We start from the raw sequence: 24,317 nt of genomic DNA on the forward strand, positions 1-24,317 counted from the left end.
TCCAAAGACGTACAGATGTGTAGGTTAATTGGCTTGGTATAAATGTAAATGGTCCCCAGTGTGTCTAGGATGGTGTTAATGTGCGTAGATCGCTGGTCGGTGTGGACTCGGTGGGCCAAAAGGCCTGTTTCTGTGCTGTATCTCTAAGGTAAACTAAACTAAAGTCAATGGGTCAGGTAGCACCTGTGAAGGGAATGGACTGACAATGATGCAGGTGGGGGCCCTTTAGACAGATAGGCGACCTACCCTTGCAGATAGTTGACCTACAGCAGAAGCAGACAGTTTCAAAACGAACAGAGAAAGTGAGTTGTAGACAGAGGAAACTACAGATGTTGGTTCATCAAAAAAACACATAAAATGCTGGAGTAACTTAACGGGTCAGGCAGCATCTTTGGAAGAAATGGATAAGTGACTCAACGGGTCAGGACCCTTCTGCTGAGAAAGCTGGAAGAGAGTTGGGGAGGGAGGGGGGGCAAAACTTGGCAAATGATAGGTGGAGGAAGGAACTGCAGACGCTGATTTACACCAAAGATAGACACAAAATGCTGCAGTAACTCAGCGGGAAAGGCAGCATCTCTGTTGAAAAGGAACAGGTGACGTTTCGGGTCGAAGCCCTTCTTGAGTCTGAAGAAGGGTCTCGGCCTGAAACGTTCCCTATTCCTTTTCTCCAGAGATACTGCCTGTCCCAAGTGATAGGTGGGGGTGGGGGGGAGGGGGGATTGATTGGCAGATGATTGGACAAAGGCCAGAAAAAAACAAAAGGCTCTGAGATAGGTGAAAGTGAGTTGACTAAATTTGATGAATTGGATACTGGTCCAAAATGAACAATGTGTGCAGATTACAGATGAGGTGCTGTTCCTCAGGCTTATTGTGGGCTTTATTGTAAAGGGTCTGATTGTATTGAGCCTAGTAAGAACAGATCTGGTACTGAAAGTAAGCATGCAGGTACAGGAGGCAGTTAAGAAAGCTAATGGCATGTTGGCGAGAGGAGTTGAGTATAGAAGCAAATAAGTCCTTCTGCAGTGGTGCAGGGCCCTAGTGAGACCACACCTGGAGTATTGTGTACAGTTTTGGTCTCCTCATTTGAGGAAGGACATTTTTGCTGTTGAGGGAGTGCAGCATAGGCTCACAAGGTTTATTCCCGGGATGGCGGGACTGTCATATGATGAAAGAATGGAGCAACAGGGCTTGTCTTCACTGGAATTTAGAAGTATGAGAGGGGATCTTATAGAAACATATAAAATTATTAAGGAATTGGACATGCTAGATGCAGGATACATGGTCCCGATATTGGGGGAGTCCAGAACCAGGGGTCACAGTTTGAGAATAAGGGGTAGGCCATTTAGAACTGAGATGAGGATAAATCTTTCCATACAGAGAGTTGTGAAATTGTGGAATTATCTGCCTCAGAAGGCAGTGGAGGTCGGTTCACTGGATGCTTTCAAAAGAGTTAGTTAGAGCTCTTAGGGCTAGCAGAATCAAGGGATACGGGGAGAATGCAGGAAGGGGATACTGATTGTGGATGTTCAGCCATGATCACATTGAATATCTGTGTATCTATGTATCTATGTTGCGTTTCCAGAACTAGTCTCCATACCTGAGAATACACTTGGATTAGAGGAACTACAGCGGAAATTTACCACGTTCATTGCCATGATAATAGATTTATTGTAAGAGGAGCATTGAGTACGTCGCGACCCAGTTTCAACTAACTTTCCACCAACACGCACAAGAAGCACAAGAAGCAAAAAGACAGATACCATTGCACGCAGATGCTGAGATGTATGTTCAGCCCTGGCTGAACAACTTCTAATCTTGTGTGTGGACTCGATAAGAAGAAGATGTCTTGTAGCTAGGCCTACATCTTTCAGTTCAAAACAAAAGGTGTTTCTCAATGGTGTTGAGAACTAAGGGTCACTGTCTCAAACTAAATCAGCCATTCAGACCCAGATGGGGAGATATTGTTTCACCCAGAAGCTGATGAATCTCTATGAATTCTCTACCAAAGTGGACCGTGGAGTTTAGTTTAGTTTACTGTCACGTGTACTGAGGTACAGTGAAAAGCTTTTGTTGCGTGTTAACCAGCCAGTGGAAAGACAATCCATGATCCATTACAATCGAGCCATCCACAGTGTACAGATACATGATAAAGAGAATAACATTTAGTGCAAGATAAAGTCTAGTAAATGTTGATTAAAGGTAGTCCAAGGGTCTACAATGAGGTAGATAGTAGCTCAGGCCCGCACTCTGTTCCAGTTGTCTGATAACAGCTGGGATGAAACTGTCCCTGAATCTAGAGGTGTGCGTTTTCACACTTCTATACCTCTTGCCTGATGGGAGAGGGGAGAAGAGGGAGTGACTGGGGTGAAACACGTCCTTGATTATGCTGCTGGCCTTGTCGAGGTAGCGTGAGGCATAAATGGAGTCAATAGAATGGAGGTTGGTTTGTGTGACGGTGTGGGCTGTGCCTCTTCTTCAGACTGGTTAGGGATTAGGGAAATGAGAGATATAGATGATGATGTTGATCATCTTTTAGATACAGTATATGAAAAGGAAAAGGAAAAATAGCGATGAGGTAGATGATGTGTCATTATCTTATTGAAAGACAGAGCAAGCACTAGTGTCTGAATAACATATTCCTATTTCTTTTTGATGTGTCCTTAGAATGACAGATTTCCAATGACAATTGATTGAATTAAGCTAGATCAGTGTCGAGATGTTGAGAACGCTCTTTGATAATGTTCAGGGCGGCACGGTGGTGCAGCGGTAGGGTTGATGCCTTACAGCACCAGGGACCCGTGTTGGATCCTGACTGCAGGTGCTGTCTGTACAGAGTTCGTACCTTCTCCCCGTGACGGCGTGGGTTTCCTCCCTACGCACCGGTTTCCTCCCGCGCTCCAAAGACGTACAGTTTAGAGGTTTATTGTGTTGGTAAAATTGTAGATAGGCCCATGTGTGATGTTGGATAGTGCCAGTGTACGGGAACCTGTTGAAGCGGAAATGGTAGACATAATTTACACAACGTACAGTATGTCTTCAAATTTTTTTTTCATGTGGTGACATAAGGAGCTAAATATTTTATGGGTTTGTCAGAGTTGTTTTATTGAACGGTATGATTTGATTCATCCCATAGTGAAAGAGCAGCCCGATGCATATCTCTGATGATATGAATAACACGGCCAGTGAAGACTGCACAACGAGGGATATAACGAGGGAAACAAAAAATATAGTTTTCTAATTAGAAGCAGCTATTTTTATTTGTTGCAACTCCTACCTGCAAATACAACTCTTACCTGCTTGATAATGTTTTCTCTCAGCACCAGTGTATTTGTAGTTCTTACCCAGTTGGTGATTTGAACTCTGACCCCAGTTGAATAGATACCTGTTGTAGCTCAGTGAGTGTGGCACGGTGGTGCAGCGGTAGAGTTGCTGCCTTAAGGGCCTGTCCCACTTAGGCAAATTTTTAGGCAATAGTCATAGCAGGTCGCCGAAACACCGGCGACTGGACGCCCCTACGACAATGTCTACGACAATGTCTATGACAATGTCTACGACAAGCTACAACAACCTACCACCTAGTCGAGGTCAAGCTACTGCAAGCTACCGACAACCGGCGACCCATTAGGACGTCCACCTACGACATCCAAAGTCAACCTATGTCCACCCGAGACAAGCTACGACCCTGTCGGCGACAACTGAAGACAATTCAGTCGCTGGTGCCTGTCATCAGTTGACGTTGTTTGACGTAGGTAGTCGCCAAAGGAATTCACCGAAGTCAGCACCAGCAACAACCTACGTCACCTGGCGACAACCCACGACAACAACTACTTGAGGAGAAGTCAAAGTACGCTCATTGGCATCAACCTACTGTCGCCGAAAATTTTTGAACATGTTGAAAATCCAGCGGCGACCAGAAAGATGCTACGACGCTACGACTCTTTGGGCGACTGAGGAGACTATTCACGTCCATACGGGCAACACCCCAGCGACCATGTGGTGACAGCCTAGTTGCCTGTAGTCGCCCCAAAAAATAGCCTAAGTGGGACAGGCCCTTTACTGCGACAGAGACCCGAGTTCGATCCTGACTACGAGTTTTTTTTGTACGAAGTTCGTTAGTTCTCCCCGTGACCTGCAGGTTGCTCCGGTATCCGCCCACACTCCAAAGATGTACAGCTTTGGAGGTTAATTGGCTTGATAAAAATTGTAAATTGTCCCTAGTGTGGTGTAGGATAGTGCTGGTAGGATAGCTGGTCGGCGCAAACCCGGTGGGCCGAAGGGCCTGTTTATGCTCTGTGTCTCTAAACTGAACTCTCTCCTCTGGCATGTAATGTTCCAGTCAACTGCAGATACTTTCGGTGGGAGAGTTTAGCTGCTGCCGCAAAGCTCCCGTGACCCAGTTTCAACCCTGGCATCCAAGACTAACTATGAGTAGTTTCAATGTTTTCCTTGTACCTACATGGCACCTGTATTTCGGAGTGCTCTGTCATCATCCCAAAACACAAAGATATGTAGGTCAATTAGGCACTGTAAATTGCCCTATAGCACAGTGCATGGTACAGGCGCTATGGCCCACAATGTCCATGCTGATCATAATGCCAATATAAACTAATCTCATCTGTCTGCACATGATCCATATCCCTGCATTCCCTGCATATTTGTGTGCCTGAAAGAAACTCTAAAAGACCAATATCGTATCTGCCTGCACCACCAACACTATCAGCATGTTCCAGGCACCCACTGTGTAAAAAAACATGCCTCACTTCCAAGTCCTTTAAATTTTGTCCCTCAGAGGACATAGGTTCAAGGTGAAGGGGAAAAGATTTAACAGGAATCTGAGTGGTAACCTTTTCACAAAAAGGGTGGTGGGTGTATGGAACAAGCTGCCAGAGGAGATAGTTGAGGCATGGACTATCCCAACATTTAAGAAACAGACAGGCACATGGATAGGAGAGGTTTAGAAGGATATGGACCAAACACGGGCAGGTGGGACAAGTGTAGACATGTTGACCTGCGTGGGGAAGTTGGGCTGAAGGGCCTGTTTCCACACTGTATCACTCAATTGTAACGCTGCATGGTAAATTACATTTCACTGCACCTTATGGGGCATCTGACAAATAAATTTGAACTTGAACTTAAACTTGACTGCTGCTCTGACCAAAAAGGGCCTAGCCCACCAGCATGCGTCTAGCGCGACCAAACGTGGTGGCTTGAGGTTTACGGCCTCGCAGGGCCGGTCCCACTTCCAACCGTGGAGCCGTCTGGAGTTGTGCGGGGCTGGTCCCGACATCATACTCACCAATCAGCTGGGCAGGAGGCGAGCCGACTGAATTTGGACGTCGCACGGCGTCGGGCGGTTATGTCATCGCGCAACGGCACGCCGGGCGGTGACGTCATCGCGCAAAGCCACGCGCTAGGCGTACGCCGTCAAGACGCTGCGTACGCCCGTAGACGCGCTGCGTACAGCCTCAATGCGGCTGCGGGCCGACAGGCCATTGTTGCGCGGAATCTTTGGACAATGTCAGTTTTTCGGAGCCCCGCACAACTCCATATGGCTCCGGCGATCGAAGTGGGACCGGCCCCGCGAGGCCGTACGGCTCAAGCGACCACGTTAGTTCACGCTCGCCGCATGGAGTCGCATGCTGGTGGGACAGGCCCTTAAAGGTATGGCCACTTGTCTATTTCCACCCTGGGAAAAAGGTTCTGACAATTTACCCTAACGATGCACACTCAGAAATTTATATATAGATGTGTGTTAGAATCTGGAGTTAAGTAGTATATGAGAAGAATACAATTGGATCAGTGTAATTAGTTAATTTAGTTTATTGTCAGGTGCACCGAGGTACAGTGAAAAGCTTTTATTGTGTGCTATCCAGTCAGCGGAAAGACAATACATGATTACAATTGAGCCATCCACAGTGTATCAATACATGATAAAGGGAATAACGCGAATAACCTTTAATGCAAGTTTCTATGCTGGATGACTTTAAGAGTCAATGATATGAGGACTAATGTCCGAGATATGTCTGTGACGAGCTGAGGGAATGTTGTACTGTCAGAGATGACATTTCTTGAAGGGGTAGTTGGTGCCTTGCAATCATCCGCCAACATTGGTGTTGGTGTCTATGTTGACTCTTAAGGGCCTGTCCCACTTAAGTGATTTTTTCGGCAACTGCTGGCGACTGTCACAGTCATAGCAGGTTGCCGTAAACCCGGCGACTGGACCCCTCCCATGACAATGTCTATGACAAGCTACGACAACCTACCACCTAGTCGATGTCAAGCTACCGACAACCGGCGACCCATTAGGACGTCCACCTACGACCACACCTACGACAACTTACCACCACACAGGCGACAACCAAAGTCAACTTACGTTCATCTGCGCCAAATTACGACAAGCAACGACCGTGTCGGCGACAACTGAAGACAATTCAATCGCCGGTACCTGTCGCCGGTTGACGTAGGTTGACGTATGTAGTCGCCAATAGAAATCACCAAAGTTAGCACCCAGCGACAACCAACAACAACTGGCGACAATCTGCCTCATCCTGGCGACAACCGATGACAGCACCTACCACAGGAGAAGACAAGCTGCGACAAGCCCACAGTCGCCGAAACATTTTGAACATTTCAAAATCCAGCACTTTAGGCGACTAGAGGAGACTACACGCGACCATACAAGCGACACCTCGGCGACCATGTGGCGACAGCCTAATCGCCTGTGGGACAGGGGCTTTATGCTTCCTGGATTACAATAGTGATCACACTTCAAAAGATGGCAAAAGTTGCTATCTAAAGAAATTGTTCTTTCCTGAAGAAATGCTAGGTATTTTGGACGGTTATCAAGTGCACAGGCTGAATGCAAGGCAGAACATATATACATGTAGGAAGGAACTGCAGATGCTGGTTTAAACCAAAGATAGACACAAAAAGTTGGAGTAACTCAGCGGGTCGGGCAGTATCTCTGGAGAGAATGAATGGGTGGCTTTTCAAGTCGAGACCCTTCTTCAGACAGAAGAAAGGTCTCGACTCGAAACGCCACCCATTCCTTCTCTCCAGAGATGCTGCCTGTTCAGCTGAGTTACTCCAGAACATATATGTGTGTGATACAACAACATTTGTTGAGCTAGTTTTAACCCAGCTCAGCCGGAAGGAAATGACACATTCTGATCTGTTACACACCTCACCCAATAGAGTGCCGGAGTTACGTGGGCGGCATATCTGATTTTATCTGTTTTCCACTCATTGAGTTAAGTACAACGCTTGACATAAAGAGATACAAAGTGCTGGAGTAACTCAGCAGGTCAGGTAGTATCTCCGCAGAACATTGATAGGTGACGTTTTGGGTTGGGACCCTTCTTCAGACTCTCGCTGGGTAAGTAGTTGATGGGGATTTTCAGTCTTGAGAGAGATTCATTACCACATCTTCACCAATGATTTTTTCGCAAGGTTTCTCAGTACACGTGACAATAATAAGCCAATACCAATATGAAATCCTGTGTTATGTGAATACATTTGGACCTTTCACTCTCACCAAAGGGTAGGTGCTTGGTTTGAAAGTCTATTCAAAAAGATGGCATTACTGACAATGTTGTTTTACCTCCAAACACAGGTAGGTGGAACTAGTGTAGATGGAACATGTTGGCCGATGTGGGCAAGTTGGGCCCAAGGGCTGTTTTCACGCTGTATGACTCTATGACTCTATTGCGGGGAAGAGTTTTTTATCTGGCTTGTTATTTCAATAATCAACAATGGTATTAAAACTCAAGAGCCACCCTTATTTCAATCTAAACTCTTTTCCAGTTAATATCACTTTTCCCTAAATGAACACAAGTTAGACTTGAATATCTCAGTTGTGTATATATCAACCAATGTTATTCCTATTCATTATAGATTGCTTGGTGCATTGAATAATTTTGTCTTTGCACACTTCTGAATCTCAGATAGAGATGAATACATGGAAGTAAAACAAAAAGGTGCTCTGCAAAACATTGCTAAAAGTAATATTCAGATATTATTTAACACACACATTGATCATGATACAGAATAATGAAGAATATACCATAGAAACACAATTGACATTTGTATTTCTGCTCTCCGTTTACAGATTGACCAATTTGCTACCATGAAGTACAGGCTCCCTTCGGATACAAACTTGGAGTTTAATGCTGTTAAATCTCTCATTCTTGGCAAGATTGTGGGTGAGTTATTGAATTTTTCATTTGATTTGGTAATAGCATTGCGGTTTTTTTTAATTGTATTCAAGGGAACTTAATGTTGCTTCTATCCCTTGTTGTTGCAAGAAACATAAAAACATAGACAATAGGTACAGGAATAGGCCATTCAGCCCTTTGAGCCAGCACCTGCATTCAATATGATCAAGGCTGATCATCCAAAATGTGTACCCCGTTCCAGCTTTTCCCCCATATTCCTTGATTCCCTTAGCCCTAAGAGCTAAACCTAACTCTCTCTTCACCTGCCTTCAGTTCAGTTTAGTTTATTGTACATTTACCAAGGTGCAGTCCTGGTGCAAGATCTCGACCTGAAACGTTAACTCACACATTTTGCTTCCGCAGATGCTGCTTGGCTTTCCAGAATTCTATTTACGCTCCATATTCCAGCATTTGCTGTTTCTTTAATAAACATCCAAAATCGGATTCTAACATGATCTAAAAATGATAGACTTTTATATAAAATAGATGTGATGCTTTGCTTTTCCAGTCTGGACACTTCCTCAGTTCCAGTCCTAGCCTGAAATGTAACGTATCCATAGTCAGAGGGTGGCGAATCTGTGGAATTCCTTAGCACTGAAGGCTGTGGAGGCCAAGTCAGTGGATATTTTAAAGGTAGAGATAGATGGATTCTAGATTAGTACCCGTGTCCGACGTTATGGGGAGAAGGCAAGAGAATGGGGTTAGGAGGGAGAGATAGATCAGCCATGAATGAATGGCGGAGTAAACTTGATGGGCCGAATGGCTATTCACTTATGACTATCACTTATGACTTATGACCTTATGAATCAAGAAAGTCAAGAGTCGAGTGTGTTTTATTGTCACGTCCCAGAAAGAACAATGAAATTCTTACTTGCAGCAGCAAAACAGAATATGTAAATATAGTACATTGTAAACAATATAATTAAAAAAAATATATATATATATACACACACACACTCACATATACACACATATGTACACATAAAAAACAAACAAACAATAAAAGTGCAATAATACCAATAATTGTCTATGTAGTTCAGGGCTTATTCGGAGGTTGCAGTGTTTAATAGCCAGATGGGCTGTATGGAAGAAACTGTTCCTGAACCTGGACGTTACAATTCACAGGCTCCTTCTTCTTCTTCCCGATGCCAGGGGTGAAATGAGTGTGTGGCCAGGAGTTTAACTTTAAAACTAACTAGTTCTATTTGTTTCATCTGAGAGAGACTGGTCACGTCCTCCATCTGTTTTTAATTGCATAAATGGAATGCACAGCTTGAAAGCACTCGGGGAAACAGTAACTAGATGAATACTGAAAGGGGGGAGAAAATTACAAAGGTCCACAGAAAGAACTAGACTAATTGGATCATTCCTTATCAAAGGTCCAGCACAAGTCTAATGAAACGAATCCCAACGTTTTATCCCATTTAGTTTTGCCACTCCAATCCACATTGCACCTGAACCAGGAATGAAGTCAGATGCTAGACACAAAAAGCCGGAGTAACTCATCGGGATGGGCAGCATTTCTGGAAAGAAGGTGTTGGTATCTCCAGAGATGCTCCCTGTCCCGCTGAGTCAATCTTCGGTTTGTGTCAATCTTCGGTTTAAACCAGCATCTGCAGTTCCTTCTTACACATGAAGACAGATGCTTCAGTTTGTTCTGGCAGCAGTCATTTTAGCCTGGGAGAATTCTGCACTGAAAGTACAAGGACATCTGCTCCCTTAGTGCATGAGATGGCTGAACAAACAGCAGCAATGCCAATACCTCGGGTGCTGTACTACTGTATATCTGGGAAGTCGCATCAGCGATATAGTGCAGAAATCACACTTGCAGCAGGACGGTTGCCTAGAATTTCAATTACACAGCACTGTTTGCCTTCAACGTGAAGATTATTATTTTATTTTCCTGTCTGTAATGAGATAGAATACGAGCTGTGTTCATGTCCGTGTGCCATTGCACTTCTTATCAGTTTTATTGAGGAGATCATAGAATGGCCCTTCCCTGTTACCATATCATATTTAGGCCACACTGTGTAACCAGAAGTTATCTTCAGCTATGCTCTCACCATAGAAACATAGAAAATAGGTGCAGGAGTAGGCCATTCGGCCCTTCGAGCCAGCACCGCCATTCAAAATGATCATGGCTGATCATCCAAAATCAGTACCCCCGTTCCTGCTTTCTCCACATAGCCCAAGTGTCAATTACATGATAGACGATTTTCACAGTTCTTCTTTGTTATCTCGGTCCCATCATTTTTCTCTGTCTCTCTCTAACTAGCAGTATCCTCCCAAAGCCTATTGTAGATTCATAAGTTCATAGGTGACTGGAGCAGAATTATGCCATTCAGCCCATCAAGTCTACTCTGCCATTCAATCATGACTGATCTACCTCTCCCTCCTAACCCCATTCTCCTGCCTTCTCCCCATGACCCCTGACACCCGTATTAATCAAGAATATGTCAATCTCTGCCTTTAAAATATCTATAGACGTGGCCTCCACAGCCTTCTGTGGCAATGAATTTCACAGGTTCACCACCTCTGACTAAAGAAATTCCTCCTCATCTCCGTCCTAAAGATACGTCCTTTTATTCTGAGGCTATGGCCTCTGGTCCTAGTCTCTCCCACTTGTGGAAACATCCAGTCCACATCCACAAACTATCCAGACCAATTGAACGTGAAGATTATTATTTTATTTTCCTATAATGAGATACAGTAAGAACTATTTTCATGTCTGGGTGACATTGCCTGTGCATGGTTGTTTTTAAGCATTGCCTGAAAAGCTGGGCCTAGTTGTCCAAGTATGGCCTACCCACTGAGCACTCCCAGAACAACACCAAACTAGACCTTCATTGGTCTTGCATCTCCCCTTAATCTTAAAACCACAAATCAATGTACCAATCCCTCATATCCATGCCGTCATCTGATGGTCAAATCCAAGTCTCCAACCTCTTGATCTTCACTAAATATACTGGTGCACTTCTGAGGTCCCATTCTAATCCATTAGTTTAGTTTAGTTTATTATTGTCACGTGTACCGAGTGAAAAGCTTAGTTGTTGCGTGTTATTGGTCTTGGTTTTTTATTATTTTTAGTACGTTGAGTGTGTAGTCAGGGGGCCTAATCTTTTTATGTGTGGGGGGTGGTGGGGGGGAAGGGGGAAACTGCTTTTCGAGTCCCTACCTGGTCGGAGGGGTTGCCTTCCTCCGAGCAGCGACTTCGACCTGTCCTTGCGGCCTACCAGCGGGTCCTGGAGCGACGTTTCCCTGAGGGGACCTGGCCAGAACATCGGCTTTGGCGGCGGCGCAGAACATCGGCTTTGGCGGCGGCGCAGCGCTGGAGCGCTATTGCGGAGCGGGCGATGCCTTTCCTGGGTCGCCGCGTTGGGACTCCAGTATGCTGGGACCGCCGATGAGAACATCGTGGAGCCGCGGTTCTGTGGAGCGGCCAGCTGCGACGCTGAACGTTACATCCCGGAGCCTGGGATCTCTTGCTGAGATCGCCAGTGTGCGGAGCTCCGTCCGGCGCGGTCTGTTGGCTTGGAAGCCGCAGTCTCCGGTGGGAAGGCGGCCGTTCCTAGCACCCCAAGCCACTGGGGGTTCTCTCGACGCCGAAGCACCATCACCCGGCGAGAACATCGGGCGCCGTGGCGGCGACTGTGGAGGCCTCAATAGGCCCGACTTTGGGTGGACAAGAGGATGGGGACTGGACTTTGTGCCTTCCCCCACAGTGGGAATCACTGTGGGGGGATGTTTTTGTGTTGAACTTCTTTTTGAATCTATGTTGTATTTTTATTAGTGTGCTGCAAGGACATCAGAATTTCCCCTGAATAAGGGGATTAATAAAGTTTAATCTAATCTTATCCGGTCAACGAGAAGACGGTGCATGATTACATTCAAGCCGTCCACAGTGTATAGTTACAGGGTAAAAAGGCATGTTATTTAGTGCAAGGTAAAGTCTGATTAAAGATTGTTCAAAGGTCTCCAATGAGTAGATGGGAGGTTAGGACCACACTTTAACTGATGAGAGAATGGCTCAACTTTCCCATGCCCATGCCGACCTATCTAAACTAGTCCCACCTGCCCACATTTGGCTCACATTGCTCTAAACTTTTCCTATCCATATATGTTGATCGATTGGCCAGGTGGGCTGAAAAATAGTTGATGGAATACAGCGAAATGTGAGGTGTTGCATTTTGGGAGGTCTAACATGGGCAGGACTTACACAGTGAATGGTTGGCCTCTGGGGAGTGTTGTAGAGCAGAAGGATCTAGGAGTGCAGGTACATGGTTCCATGAAGGACGAGTCGCAGGTAGATAAGGTGGTCAAAAAGACTTTTGACACATTGGCCTTCATCAAAATTTGGGAGGTCATGTTGCAGTTGTATAAGTTGGTGAGACCGCATTTAGAGTATTATGTTCAGTTCTGGGCACCATGTTATTGGAATGATATTGTCAAGCTTGAAAGGGTTCAGAGAAGATTTACGAGGATGTTGCCAGGACTAGAGGGTGTGAGCTATAGGGAGAGGTTGAGTAGACTGGATCTCTATTCGTTGGAGAGCCGGAGGATAATGGTCATCTTATAGAGGTGTATAAAATCATGTAAGGAATACATCAGATAGATGCACAGAATCTCTTGCCCAGAGTGGGGGAATCAAGGACCAGAGGAAGGTGAAGGGGAAAAGATTTAATAGGAATCTGAGGGGTAACATTTTCACACAAAGGGTGGTGGGTGTATGGAACAAGCTGCCAGTGGAGGTAGTTGAAGTTGGGACTACCCCCAACATTTAGGAAACATTTAATTTGCGGCAGGTACTATCATTTGGACAGGTACATGGATAGGACAAGTTTGGAGGGATATGGACCAAGCGTGGGCAGGTGGGACTAGTGTAGCTGTGATGGTACACAAAATTGCTGGAGGAACTCAGCGGGTGCAGCAGCATCTATGGAGCAAAGGAAATAGGCGACGTTTCGGGCCGAAACCCTTCTTCAGACTGATGGGGGGGGGGGAAAGAAAGAAGGAAAAAGGGAGGAGGAGGAGCCCGAGGGCGGGCGGATGGGAGGGTGGGAGGAGACAGCTAGAGGGTGAAGGAAGGGGAGGGGACAGCACAGGCTAGCCAAATTGGGGGAATTCAATGTTGATGCCATAAGGGCGCAAGGACCCCAGACGGAATATGAGGTGCTGTTCCTCCAATTTCCGCTGTTGCTCACTCTGGCAATGGAGGAGACCCAGGACAGAGAGGTCGGATTGGGAATGGGAGGGGGAGTTGAAGTGCTGAGCCACCGGGAGGTCATGTAGGTTAAGGCGGACTGAGCGGAGGTGTTCGGCGAAACGGTCGCCCAACCTACGCTTGGTCTCACCGATGTAAATTAGCTGACATCTAGAGCAGCGGATGCAGTAGATGAGGTTGGAGGAGATACAGGTGAACCTTTGTCGCACCTGGAACGACTGCTTGGGACCTTGAATGGAGTCGAGGGGGGAGGTGAAGGGACAGGTGTTGCATTTCTTGCGGTTGCAACGGAAAGTGCCCGGGGAGGGGGTGGTGCGGGAGGGAAGGGAAGAATTGACGAGGGAGTTGCGGAGGGAGCGGTCTTTGCGGAAGGCAGACATAGGGGGAGATGGGAAGATGTGGCGAGTGGTGGGGTCACGTTGGAGGTGGCGGAAATGGCGGAGGATTATGTGTTGAATTAACTGATTAACTTCTCAATTATGTTGGCCGGTGTGGGCGAGTTGGGCCGAAGGGCCTGTTTCCACACTGTTTCATTCTATGACTCTATTTGCCATCAATCTCCTGGGACAACTACTAACCAGCTAAATAATTGAGAAGTTAATCAGTTAATTCAACCTTATGGCTTGTTCATTGAGGAAAAATGAGTTTAAACCTGTTTTTTAACAATAGAGTTATTTGCACTTCATGCAATACACAGAGAAAGAACAATCAACATTTGTATGGATTGTATTGTATTGTACTGCATTTCGTTGTCTCTGTACTGTACACTGACAATGACAATTAAAGTTGAATCTGAATCTGAATCTGAGTCAGAAGAAGGGTCTCGACCTGAAACGTCACCCATTCCTTCACTCCATAGATGCTGCCTCACCCGCTGAGTTTCTCCAGCACTTTTGTCCACCTAGCATTTGTATGGAAGCTTTCAGATCTCTTTTGAAGACAACTCAAACATTTTTTAGAAATGCATAACTTTGATCTGCAATTACTGTTGTGAGGTGGGAAATATGCAGCTAATCTATGCGGAGCGAACGCCCACCAGCCACAAAGTGGTAATAACTAGAAAACATTTTCAGCGATATTGTTTGAAGAACATTAGCCGCTACACAACGAGTAATTCCATTCCCCTTGTGCAAGATAACATTAAGGGATCTTTTATTTCCACCTAAGAAAATCTCAGTTGAACACTGCACCTCTGATTACATAATGCGCCAGAGAATCAACCCAGATTTTTATGCTCAATGGTCTGGAAGGGATCTTGAATCTCATAGAGTAATTGAGCACAGAAACATGCCCTTCGTCTCAACTTGCCCATGCTGACCAAGATGCCCTATCTAAACTATTCCCACCTGCCCACGTTTGACCCATATCCCTCTAAACCTTTCCTATCCTCATACCAGTCCAAATGTCTTTTAAATGGTGTTATAATAACTGCTTCAATTACCACCTCTGGCAGCTTGTTCCATATACCAACCACCTTCTGTGGGAAAAAGTTGCCCTTCAGTTTCCTATTAAATCTTTCCCCTCTCAACTTAAGGTCATAAGATCATAAATAGCTGCAGAATTAGGCAATTCGGCCCATCACATCTACTCTGCCTTTCAATCATGGCTGATCTATCTCTTCCTCCTTACCCCATTTTCCTGCCTTCTCCAAATAACCCCTAACACCCATTCAAATCAAGAATCTATCTATATCTGCCTTACATTATCCATTAATGACGTCCACAGCCTTCTGTGGTAAAGAATTCCACGGATTCACCACCCTTATACCTATTTCCTCTGGTTCGTGATTCCCCTACTCTGGGTAAAAGACACTGCATGGAGTCATAAAGTCATACAGCATGGACACAGGCCCTTCAGCCCAACTTGCCCACACCAACCAACATGTTCCACCAGCCCCTGCTAGTCCCACCTGCCTGCATTTGGCCCATATCCCTCTAAACCAATGATATCCCTGTACCTGTCTAAATGTTTCCTGAACGCTGAGATTGTATCTGCATTTACTGATGTCATTTACCCTATCTATACCCTTCAATATCTTATATACCTATCTACAAGATCACCCCTCATTATCCTGTCCTCCAATGAATAAAGTCCTAGCCTGTCCAACCTCTCCCTGTCTGCACACTTTCCAGCTTAACTACATCTTTCTAATTGCAGGGTGACCAAAACTGAACCCAATACTCCAAAGATAGATGCAAAAGGCTGGGGTACATCAGCAGGACAGGCAGCATCTCTGGAGCATCTCTGGAGAGAAGGAATGGGTGATGTTTCGGGTCAAAGTCAAAGTCAATTTTTAAAGTCAAAGTCAACTTTATGTGTCACATGCACCCAAAGGTGCAGTGAAATGAATTTGCCAGCAGCGATACACTTAAAAAGAACACACAATACACAATAAGATTTAACACAAACATCCACCACAGCATTCTTCATTGTGGTGGAAGGGAACTTCTTCTTCTTGCATATGGCGTGTACAGCTAAAGTTGTAGGACAACTTGTTCTATTTGATCTTATTTGATTGTGCATACCAGGTTGATTGCATTTGTCGAAACAGGACCGACCATGCGAAGGTTGCAATCTCCCACCCCGTGGAAGGCAACAAAGTTCAGCCAGTCCTCCTCCCTTTTTCCACCCATGGTGGGGGCCATGATTCCCTCCGTAGTCGCTGCTACGGACGGCCCGATGTACAGGCCCTCTCGTCGGGATGATCCAAACTCCGACGTCGGGACAGTCGAACACACTTCGCGGCTTGGAGTGCCTGAATCGGCACTTTCTTACCAGAGACCGCGGCTTCAGGATGCCATAGGCCGCAGGCTAGCGGTCGGAGCACTTCTCCGGCGATCCCTGAAGAGGGATCCCAGACTCCGCGATGGAATGTCCTCGCCACACCCGCGGCTAGAAGCTCCGCAGACCGCGGCTTCAGGATATCTCAGGGGTCGGAGCTCTTCTCTGGCAATCCTCGGCAAGGGACCCCAGGCTCCGGATGATAAGTCCACACCACGCTCGCAGCTAGAAGCTCCGCAGACCACAGCCCCATGATATAAACGTCACCAGGCCAGCGATCGGAGCACTCCTCTCTGGCAGTCCCCGGCAAGGGTTTGCACGCTCCGCGATGGAGAATGTCCACGCTGCGCCCGCTGCTGAAGCTCTTGGGCCCGACGCCGGGAAAGGCTGCTCCAATCCATGCTGTTAGGCCGCGAGGGAGACGACATGGAAAAAGTCGCCTCTCCATCGAGGAGGAGACCAAAAGTGGTTCCCCCCCTTTCTCCCCCTCACCACCCCCCACATAAAACATACCGAGAGACACTAAAACAAACATTTGGACGCACCAAAAAAAGTAAAAATAACGAGCACGCTGCTGGCAGGGCAGCCGACTCGCAGCACCCCCACCGACTCGTGAGTCTGAAGAAGAGTCTCGACCCAAAACATCTCCCATTCCTTTTTTCCAGAGATGCTGCCTGACCCGCTGAGTTACTAAACTAAACTAAACTAAACTTAGGGAAGAACTAAATTTGGAAATGTAGGCAGCAAGATATTCATAGGATACCATTAGTTAGTTTAGTAAACAGTGCCAGGAGATCCCTAAAGACGTATGGATACTCTAACCCTACTCCCTTGGACAATCTCACAAGATGAACACGTCGTACTGCTGAAGATAGACACAAAAAGCGGGAATAATTCACAGTCTGAAGAAGGGTCTCGACCAGAAACGGCACCCATACCTTGTCTCCAGAGATGCTGTCTGTCCAACTAAGTTACTCCAGCATTTTATGTCTATCTTCAGTGTGAACCAGCATCTGCAGTTCCTTCCTACACAATACTCCAAATGTGGCCTCACTAATGCCTTGCACAAAATCTGTATTCTCCTGACTTTTAGAGGCGATGGCATAATCAAGCGAGTCACGTTCAAATTTGAATGTGGTCAGGGGGATCATCAGTGTTTACCCACGATGATTCTGTCAGTGTGTTGTTGAGCAGGTTTGATGGAGTGGATAGTCTTTCTCTGCCTGTCATTTCTGTATGTTCCCCTGAATGAAATTAACCTGCAGCTAAATGACAAGTAAACAAGCGTGTACGTATACATCTGGATCACCTGCAAGATCTTGCCCTGCGGTGTTTTATTCAACAGAGTAGAACTGACAATGCAGTGGCATTTCCCCATCACTATTTTGAATCTGTCAGGAATACTTTTAATCAAATCTCTCTGTTATCAATGAATGGTCATTACAGTCTTTCATGATGGCGTTAAGCCTATTCACGAATCACTGTGATTGCCTAAATGACAGCACTGTTAATGCAAGCTGCAGGGAAGGTGAAACCATACAGTTTTCAAAGAATGCATTGAATTTAGTTTTAGTTTAGAGATATGGCATGGAAACAGGCAATTATTCCTATTGAGTTAACACAGATCATCATACATATTGCATGTTATCATACTTTCCGCCCATTCCCAAAATATTAGGGACAATTTTTACAGTGGTCAATTAACCTACAAACCTGCACATCTGTGTGATGTGTTCATAATACGTTCAAGGTCTAGGAGCAGATTTAGGCCATTTGCCCCTTGAAAGTCTACTCCATCATTCAACCATGGCTGATCATGAATTGTTTTATGGGCTTGTCCCACTTACGTAACTTTTTAAGCGACTGCAGGAGACTTGGCAGTCGCCACATGTTCGCCACATGTTTGCGGGTGGTTGCCGGGGAGCCGCCTTCATGGTCGTGAGGAGTTCCCACATTTTGGGAACTAGTCGTGGCCTCATTATGGTCGCCGAGAATTTTTCAACATGTTGAAAAATTAGCGGCGACTAGAATGAAGTCGCCATGGAGAGTAGCGCGAATTCTAGAGCCGTAGGTGGGTCGCCAGGAGGTCCTAGTGGGTTGCCAGGAGGTCGGAGGTTCCCGTAGGTTGGAGCCGGTGCTGACCGGTGAATTTCATTGGCTCATTGGGGGAAAAAAAGGTAAGCAGTAGTTTTCAGAACCAAGGAACCGACCGGTAATGTTAAATGTTCGCCGAACTTCACAGCCGTTTATCTCTGGCTTCTTAAAAGTTGTCTCCAATCCTTCTACCCCCTTCTCCCTCCTTCTCTCCCCTCTTTTAAAGGACTTACCGTACACTGTGCTGGCCGTCTTAGTTACAGCGCCAACCTTCCTGGTCATCGTGGTGTGTGTCTGTATCACCTTGGCTTTGCACCATGGGAATTTTTTAGAAAGCGCTCCCCCGCTTGCCCTGTCCCCCGTCTTTGCGATGTGTTTGTGTGTATGTGTGTGTTCCACTCTGACTGTCGCCGTTCCAGGTCCCGGTTTTCCAGGACAGGCCCATTACTGCTGCCAGGATAGCACGCAACAAAAGCTTTTCACTGTACCTCTCTACACATGACAATAAACTCAACTGAAACTGATCTATCCTTTCCTCTCATCCCCATTCTCATGACTTCTCCCCATAACCTCTGACACCCGTACTAATCAAGAATCTATCAATCTCCATCTTAAAAATATCCATTAACTTGAACTCCACAGCATTATGTGGTAATGAATTTCACTGATTTACAACCCTCTGACTAAAGAACTAATGTGGGTGGAACCTGGAGGAAGTCCACAGGGTCTCGGGGGGAATGTGCAACTTCCATACCGACAGCACAAAGTCAGGATCAATCCTGGGTTTCTGGCACTACGAAGCAGCAGCTCTACCCGCTGCGCCACTGTGCCACCCCTAAATGTAGAAACAAATGACCTTCTTTAAGTTTGCAATTTGTGGATTTAACACCTCTACTTGCTGTAGTATAGAAAGATGAGGGGGGGACCTCATTGAAACTTATCGAATAGTGAAAGTTTTTACGATATCAATCTCTACCTTAAAAATACCCATTGACTTGGCCTCCACGACCTTCTGTGGCAAAGAATTTCATAGATTCACCACCCTCGGACTAAAGAAATTACTCCTCATCTCCTTCCTAACAGAACGTCCTTGTATTCTGTGGTTGTGCCCTCTGGTCCTAAATTCTCCCACTAGTGGATACGTGCAAAGAAATGTTTTTGTGCAAAGATTAATTTTGTTTATTAGCGACTCATGCTAATAGACCTGTTGATTTAATAAACAAAAAAAAACATGAATCACGGCTACCTGTCAACGCCTCCCTTATAAATATGAGCGTTTGTTTGGTAAATACATGAGAATCTTTGAGTCGTGGAACAGGAACAATTATTCAACAGACACCAGCTGTTTGCATATTTTATTTCACCTTTTTGACAGAAAGAATTATAAAATTGAATCTGAATTTTTTCTCACATTTTCCTGTCCAACAGGAGATAATAAAATTTGTCTGCCTTCCGCAAAGACCGCTCCCTCCGCAACTCCCTCGTCAATTCTTCCCTTCCCTCCCGCACCACCCCCTCCCCGGGCACTTTCCGTTGCAACCGCAAGAAATGCAACACCTGTCCCTTCACCTCCCCCCTCGACTCCATTCAAGGTCCCAAGCAGTCGTTCCAGGTGCGACAAAGGTTCACCTGTATCTCCTCCAACCGTATCTACTGCATCCGCTGCTCTAGATGTCAGCTGATTTACATCGGTGAGACCAAGCGTAGGTTGGGCGATCGTTTCGCCGAACACCTCCGCTCAGTCCGCAATAACCTACCTGACCTCCCGGTGGCTCAGCACTTCAACTCCCCCTCCCATTCCCAATCCGACCTCTCTGTCCTGGGTCTCCTCCATTGCCAGAGTGAGCAACAGCGGAAATTGGAGGAACAGCACCCCATATTCCGTCTGGGCACCTTGCGTCCTTATGGCATTAACATTGAATTCTCCCAATTTGGCTAGCCCTTGCTGTCCCTCCCCTTCCTTAACCCTCTAGCTGTCTCCTCCCACCCTCCCATCCGCCCGCCCTCGGGCTCCTCCTCCTCCTCCCCTTTTCCTTCTTTCTTTTCCCCACCCCCCATCAGTCTGAAGAAGGGTTTCGGCCCGAAACGTCGCCTATTTCCTTCGCTCCATAGATGCTGCTGCACCCGCTGAGTTTCCCCAGCAATTTTGTGTACCTAGGAGATAATAAAATGTGTTTTTTGTGTTCATAAGTGATAGGAGCAGAATTAGGACATTCAGCCCATCAAGTCTACTCCACCATTCAATCATGGCTGATCTATTTCTCCCTCCTAACCCCATTCTCCTGCTTTCTCCCCATAACTGCCACCCATATTCATCGACAACCTATCCATCTCTCCCTTAAAAATATCTATTGACTTGGCCCCCACACTCTTCTGTGGCAATGAATTCCACAGATTCGCCATTCTCTCACTAAATAAATTCCTCCTCATCTCCTTCCTGAAGTAACGTTCTTTAATTCTGAGGCTATGACCTCTGGTCCTAGACTCTCCCACCATTCTGTCCTCATCCACATACTATCCAGGCCATTTCAACATGAAGATTATTTATTTTCCTGTAATGAGATACAGTAAGAGTTATTTTCATGTCTGGGCGACATTGCCTGTGCAAGCTTGTTTTTAAGCATTGCCTGAGAGGTTGTGCAAGGTTGGCCAAGCATGGCCTACCCATTGAGCACTCCCAGAGCAACATCAAACTAGACCTTCATTGGTATATGTCTTGCATCTCCCCTTAGCCTTAAAACCACAAAGCAATGTACCAACACCCCTCATCTCCTTGCCTTCATCTGATGGCCAAATCCCAGGCTCCAACCTCCTGCTCATCCTTAAACATTTGTGAGTAAGTGGCCAAAAGAAAAACACACTTCATGATTCTAATTTAGTTTCATTTATTGTCACGTGTACAGAGGTCCAATGAAAAGCATTTGTTGTGTGCTATGCAGTCGGCAGGAAGAAAATACATGGTTACAATCGAATCATTCGCAGTTTACAGATACAAGATATGGGAATAATGTTTAGTGCAGGGTAAAGCCAGTGGGTGATTGAAGTTCTTTAGTAACTTGTCAGTTTCTTTGTTGAACTAAATTAAGGCGCATGTTGCAATCAAAAGCGCTTGAACAATTGGTTGGGAAGAAAGCCAAACTGTAAGAAAGACGACTGCGTATCTCTACCCTGTATCTCTAAAGTAAACTAATCAAAACTAATTTAAACTAAAATAAACTAACTAAACTCAACTAAACCTTTTTTTCATCTACAACTTTTGGACAACCAACAAGTATGCTAGCATAAATTCCTGTCTGTGGTATACTGCCACTATTTTAATCATGTTATATTAGGCAATGGTGGTGATGGGGGCAGATAGGGCAGTGGTGTATAAAATGGTTTTAAATAGGCATATGAACATGCAGGAAATGGGGGGATTATGAATCATGTGAAGGCAGAAGAAATTAGTTAGAAGGAATTGGTGGGTTGAAGGGCATGTTTCCATGATGCATCTTTAAACTAAACTAAAATACACCCACTAGCCAGTTACCCTAGAAGTTTGTTAATCATAGAGTCATAGAGCGATACAGTGTGGAAACAGGCCCTTTGGCCCAACTTGCCCACACCGGCCAACACGTCCCAGCAACACTAGTCCCACTTGCCCATGTTTGGCCCATATCCCTCCAGACCTGTCCTATCCATGCACCTGTCTAACTGTTTCTTAAATGTTGGGATAGTCCCTGCCTCAACTGCAGTACCTCCTCTGGCAGCTTGTTCCATACACCCACCACCCTTTGTGTGAAGAGGTTACCCCTCACATTCCTATTAATTTTTTTCCCCTTCACCTTAAACCTTCATCACATCAACCCTAAAAGATTCCCAGAGTCAAAGAGGATTGTTCCTGGAAAATTAAATGCGTGTTGTGCTAAATATGTACATTACACTCTGTAGAAGCAGCCCAGGATATACTGTTTCATTTCCTGCTCTATTGTTCTGAGTCACTACCTCAACACCACCTGACTAAACCCCTCTCATTCCTCCTTTGCCCCCACTCCAAAATGCACACCTCCAGATTCAGGGACAGTTTCTTCCCAGCTATAATCAGGCAACCAAATCATCCTACCACTACCAGAGAGCAGTCCTGAACTACTATCTACCTCATTGGTCACCCTCGGATGATCCTTGACCCGACTTTGCTGACTGTACCTTGCACTAAACGTTATTCCTTTATCATGTATCTATACACTGTAAATGGCTCGATTGTAATCATGCATTGTCTTTCTGCTGACTGGTTAGCACGCAACAAAAACTTTTCACTGTACCTCGGTACACATGACAATAAACTAAATTGAACTGAACTGAACACGAGTTCTATGATATTCAGCATTCTCATTCACTCCCTACACACTCAGGGGCAATTTGCAGATGTCAATTTGTAGTTACAGACTCCAAATCACTGCAGTAATCTGCATTCCCAGTAGACTTACTGTATTTTGACAACTTAAATATGCGCTACTAGTTGTAGAGTGATTGAAACATAGAAAAATAGGTGCAAGCGTAGGCCATTCGGCCCTTCGAGCCAGTACCACCATTCAATATGATCATGGCTGATCATCTAAAATCAGTACCCCATTCCTGCTTTTTCCCCCATACCCCTTGATTCCGTTAGCCCTAAGAGTTATATTGATTTTGAGGAAGGACATTCTTGCTATTGAGGGAGTGCAGTGTAGGTTCACAAGGTTAATTCCCGGGATGGCGAGACTGTCATGCGTTGATAGAATGGAGCAGCTGGGCTTGCATACTCTGAAATTTAGAAGGATGAGAGGGTATCTTATTGAAACATATAAGATTATTAAGGGATTGGACACGCTAGAGGCAGGAAACATGTTCCCAATGTTGGGGGAATCCAGAACCAGGGACCATAGTTTAAGAATTAGGGGTAGACCATTTAGAACGGAGATGAGGAAAAACCTTTCCACCCAGAGTGTTGTGAATCTGCGGAATTCCCTGCCTCAGAAGGCAGTGGAGGCCAATTCTCTGTATGCTTTCATGAGAGAGTTAGATAGAGTTCTTAAAGATAGCGGAGCCATGGGGATATGGCGAGAATGCGGGAACGGGGTATTGATTGTGGATGATCAGCCATGATGGTATTGAATGGCGTTGCTGGCTCGACGGTCCGAATGGCCTACTCCTGCACCTATTGTCCATAGTCTATTGTCTTTTGTCTATTGTCTATTTCATGCACTTTCAGTGCCATTTAATTAGAAATGTTGGTTTCATAGACTTCCAGTGCCATTTTAATCCAAATGCACTCCTTTTGCAGAAATGTCAGCATTACAATAATTAGAATCATGGAAAATGTCCTTCTGTTTCCATCCAAATCCAATTACTCCAACACTGGTGGCCAAACCTTCAATTTCCAAGGCCCTGCACATTGAAAATTCATCCCTAAACATATCCACCTTTGAGACTCTCTCCTCCTTTACGTTTCTTCTTAAAAACCTCCTTGACCAAGATTTTGGTCGTTTGACCCAACACCTCCTACTTTAGCTTATTGCCAAATTCTGCTGAATTAACATATTCTTAGAAAGTAGAAACAAGGAACTGCAGATGCTATTTTACACAAAAGGACACAAGGTTTAAGGACACATAACTCAGTGGGTCAGGCAGCATCTCTGGAGAACATGGATGGGGAACGTTTTGGATCGTGACCCTTCTTCAGACTTTTAGGAAGCTTTGCATGAGGTGCCAAATAAATGCAAAACATTGCTCCAGTTATAGTTTTGGACAAATGATTAATTTATTTGGTTGATAGATGGCCTTGAAGACGTTACATGTACGAGGAGGCTGTCTGAGAAATTGAAATGATGTATATTAATGAACCCTCTTGCTAAAAGAAGACCTGAGGTGTTATGAACATCTTTATCTGTGGAGATACAGGTAGCTACAAATCAGTTCCAATTTCAACAGGAAGGATTGGTTTACAACCAGAAGTATCTTTGAACTGATGCCAAGGCACTCATTTCAAT

The 24,317-nt window shown here is 45.4% G+C and overlaps 1 protein-coding gene across 1 annotated transcript in view; it reads left to right on the top strand.

Annotated features, from left to right (window-relative positions):
- Positions 1–24,317, top strand: part of LOC116975560 (contactin-associated protein-like 5) — a 705,003-nt gene that overhangs the window by 578,177 nt on the left and 102,509 nt on the right. Inside the window, exon 21 of the mRNA XM_033024847.1 lies at positions 8,108–8,201. Coding sequence (XP_032880738.1) covers positions 8,108–8,201 — 94 coding nt within the window. The remainder of the gene's footprint in view (positions 1–8,107; positions 8,202–24,317) is intronic.

The sequence above is a fragment of the Amblyraja radiata genome, chromosome 7 (genome assembly GCF_010909765.2).
Source record: "Amblyraja radiata isolate CabotCenter1 chromosome 7, sAmbRad1.1.pri, whole genome shotgun sequence".
In the NCBI taxonomy this organism is placed as follows: domain Eukaryota; kingdom Metazoa; phylum Chordata; class Chondrichthyes; order Rajiformes; family Rajidae; genus Amblyraja; species Amblyraja radiata.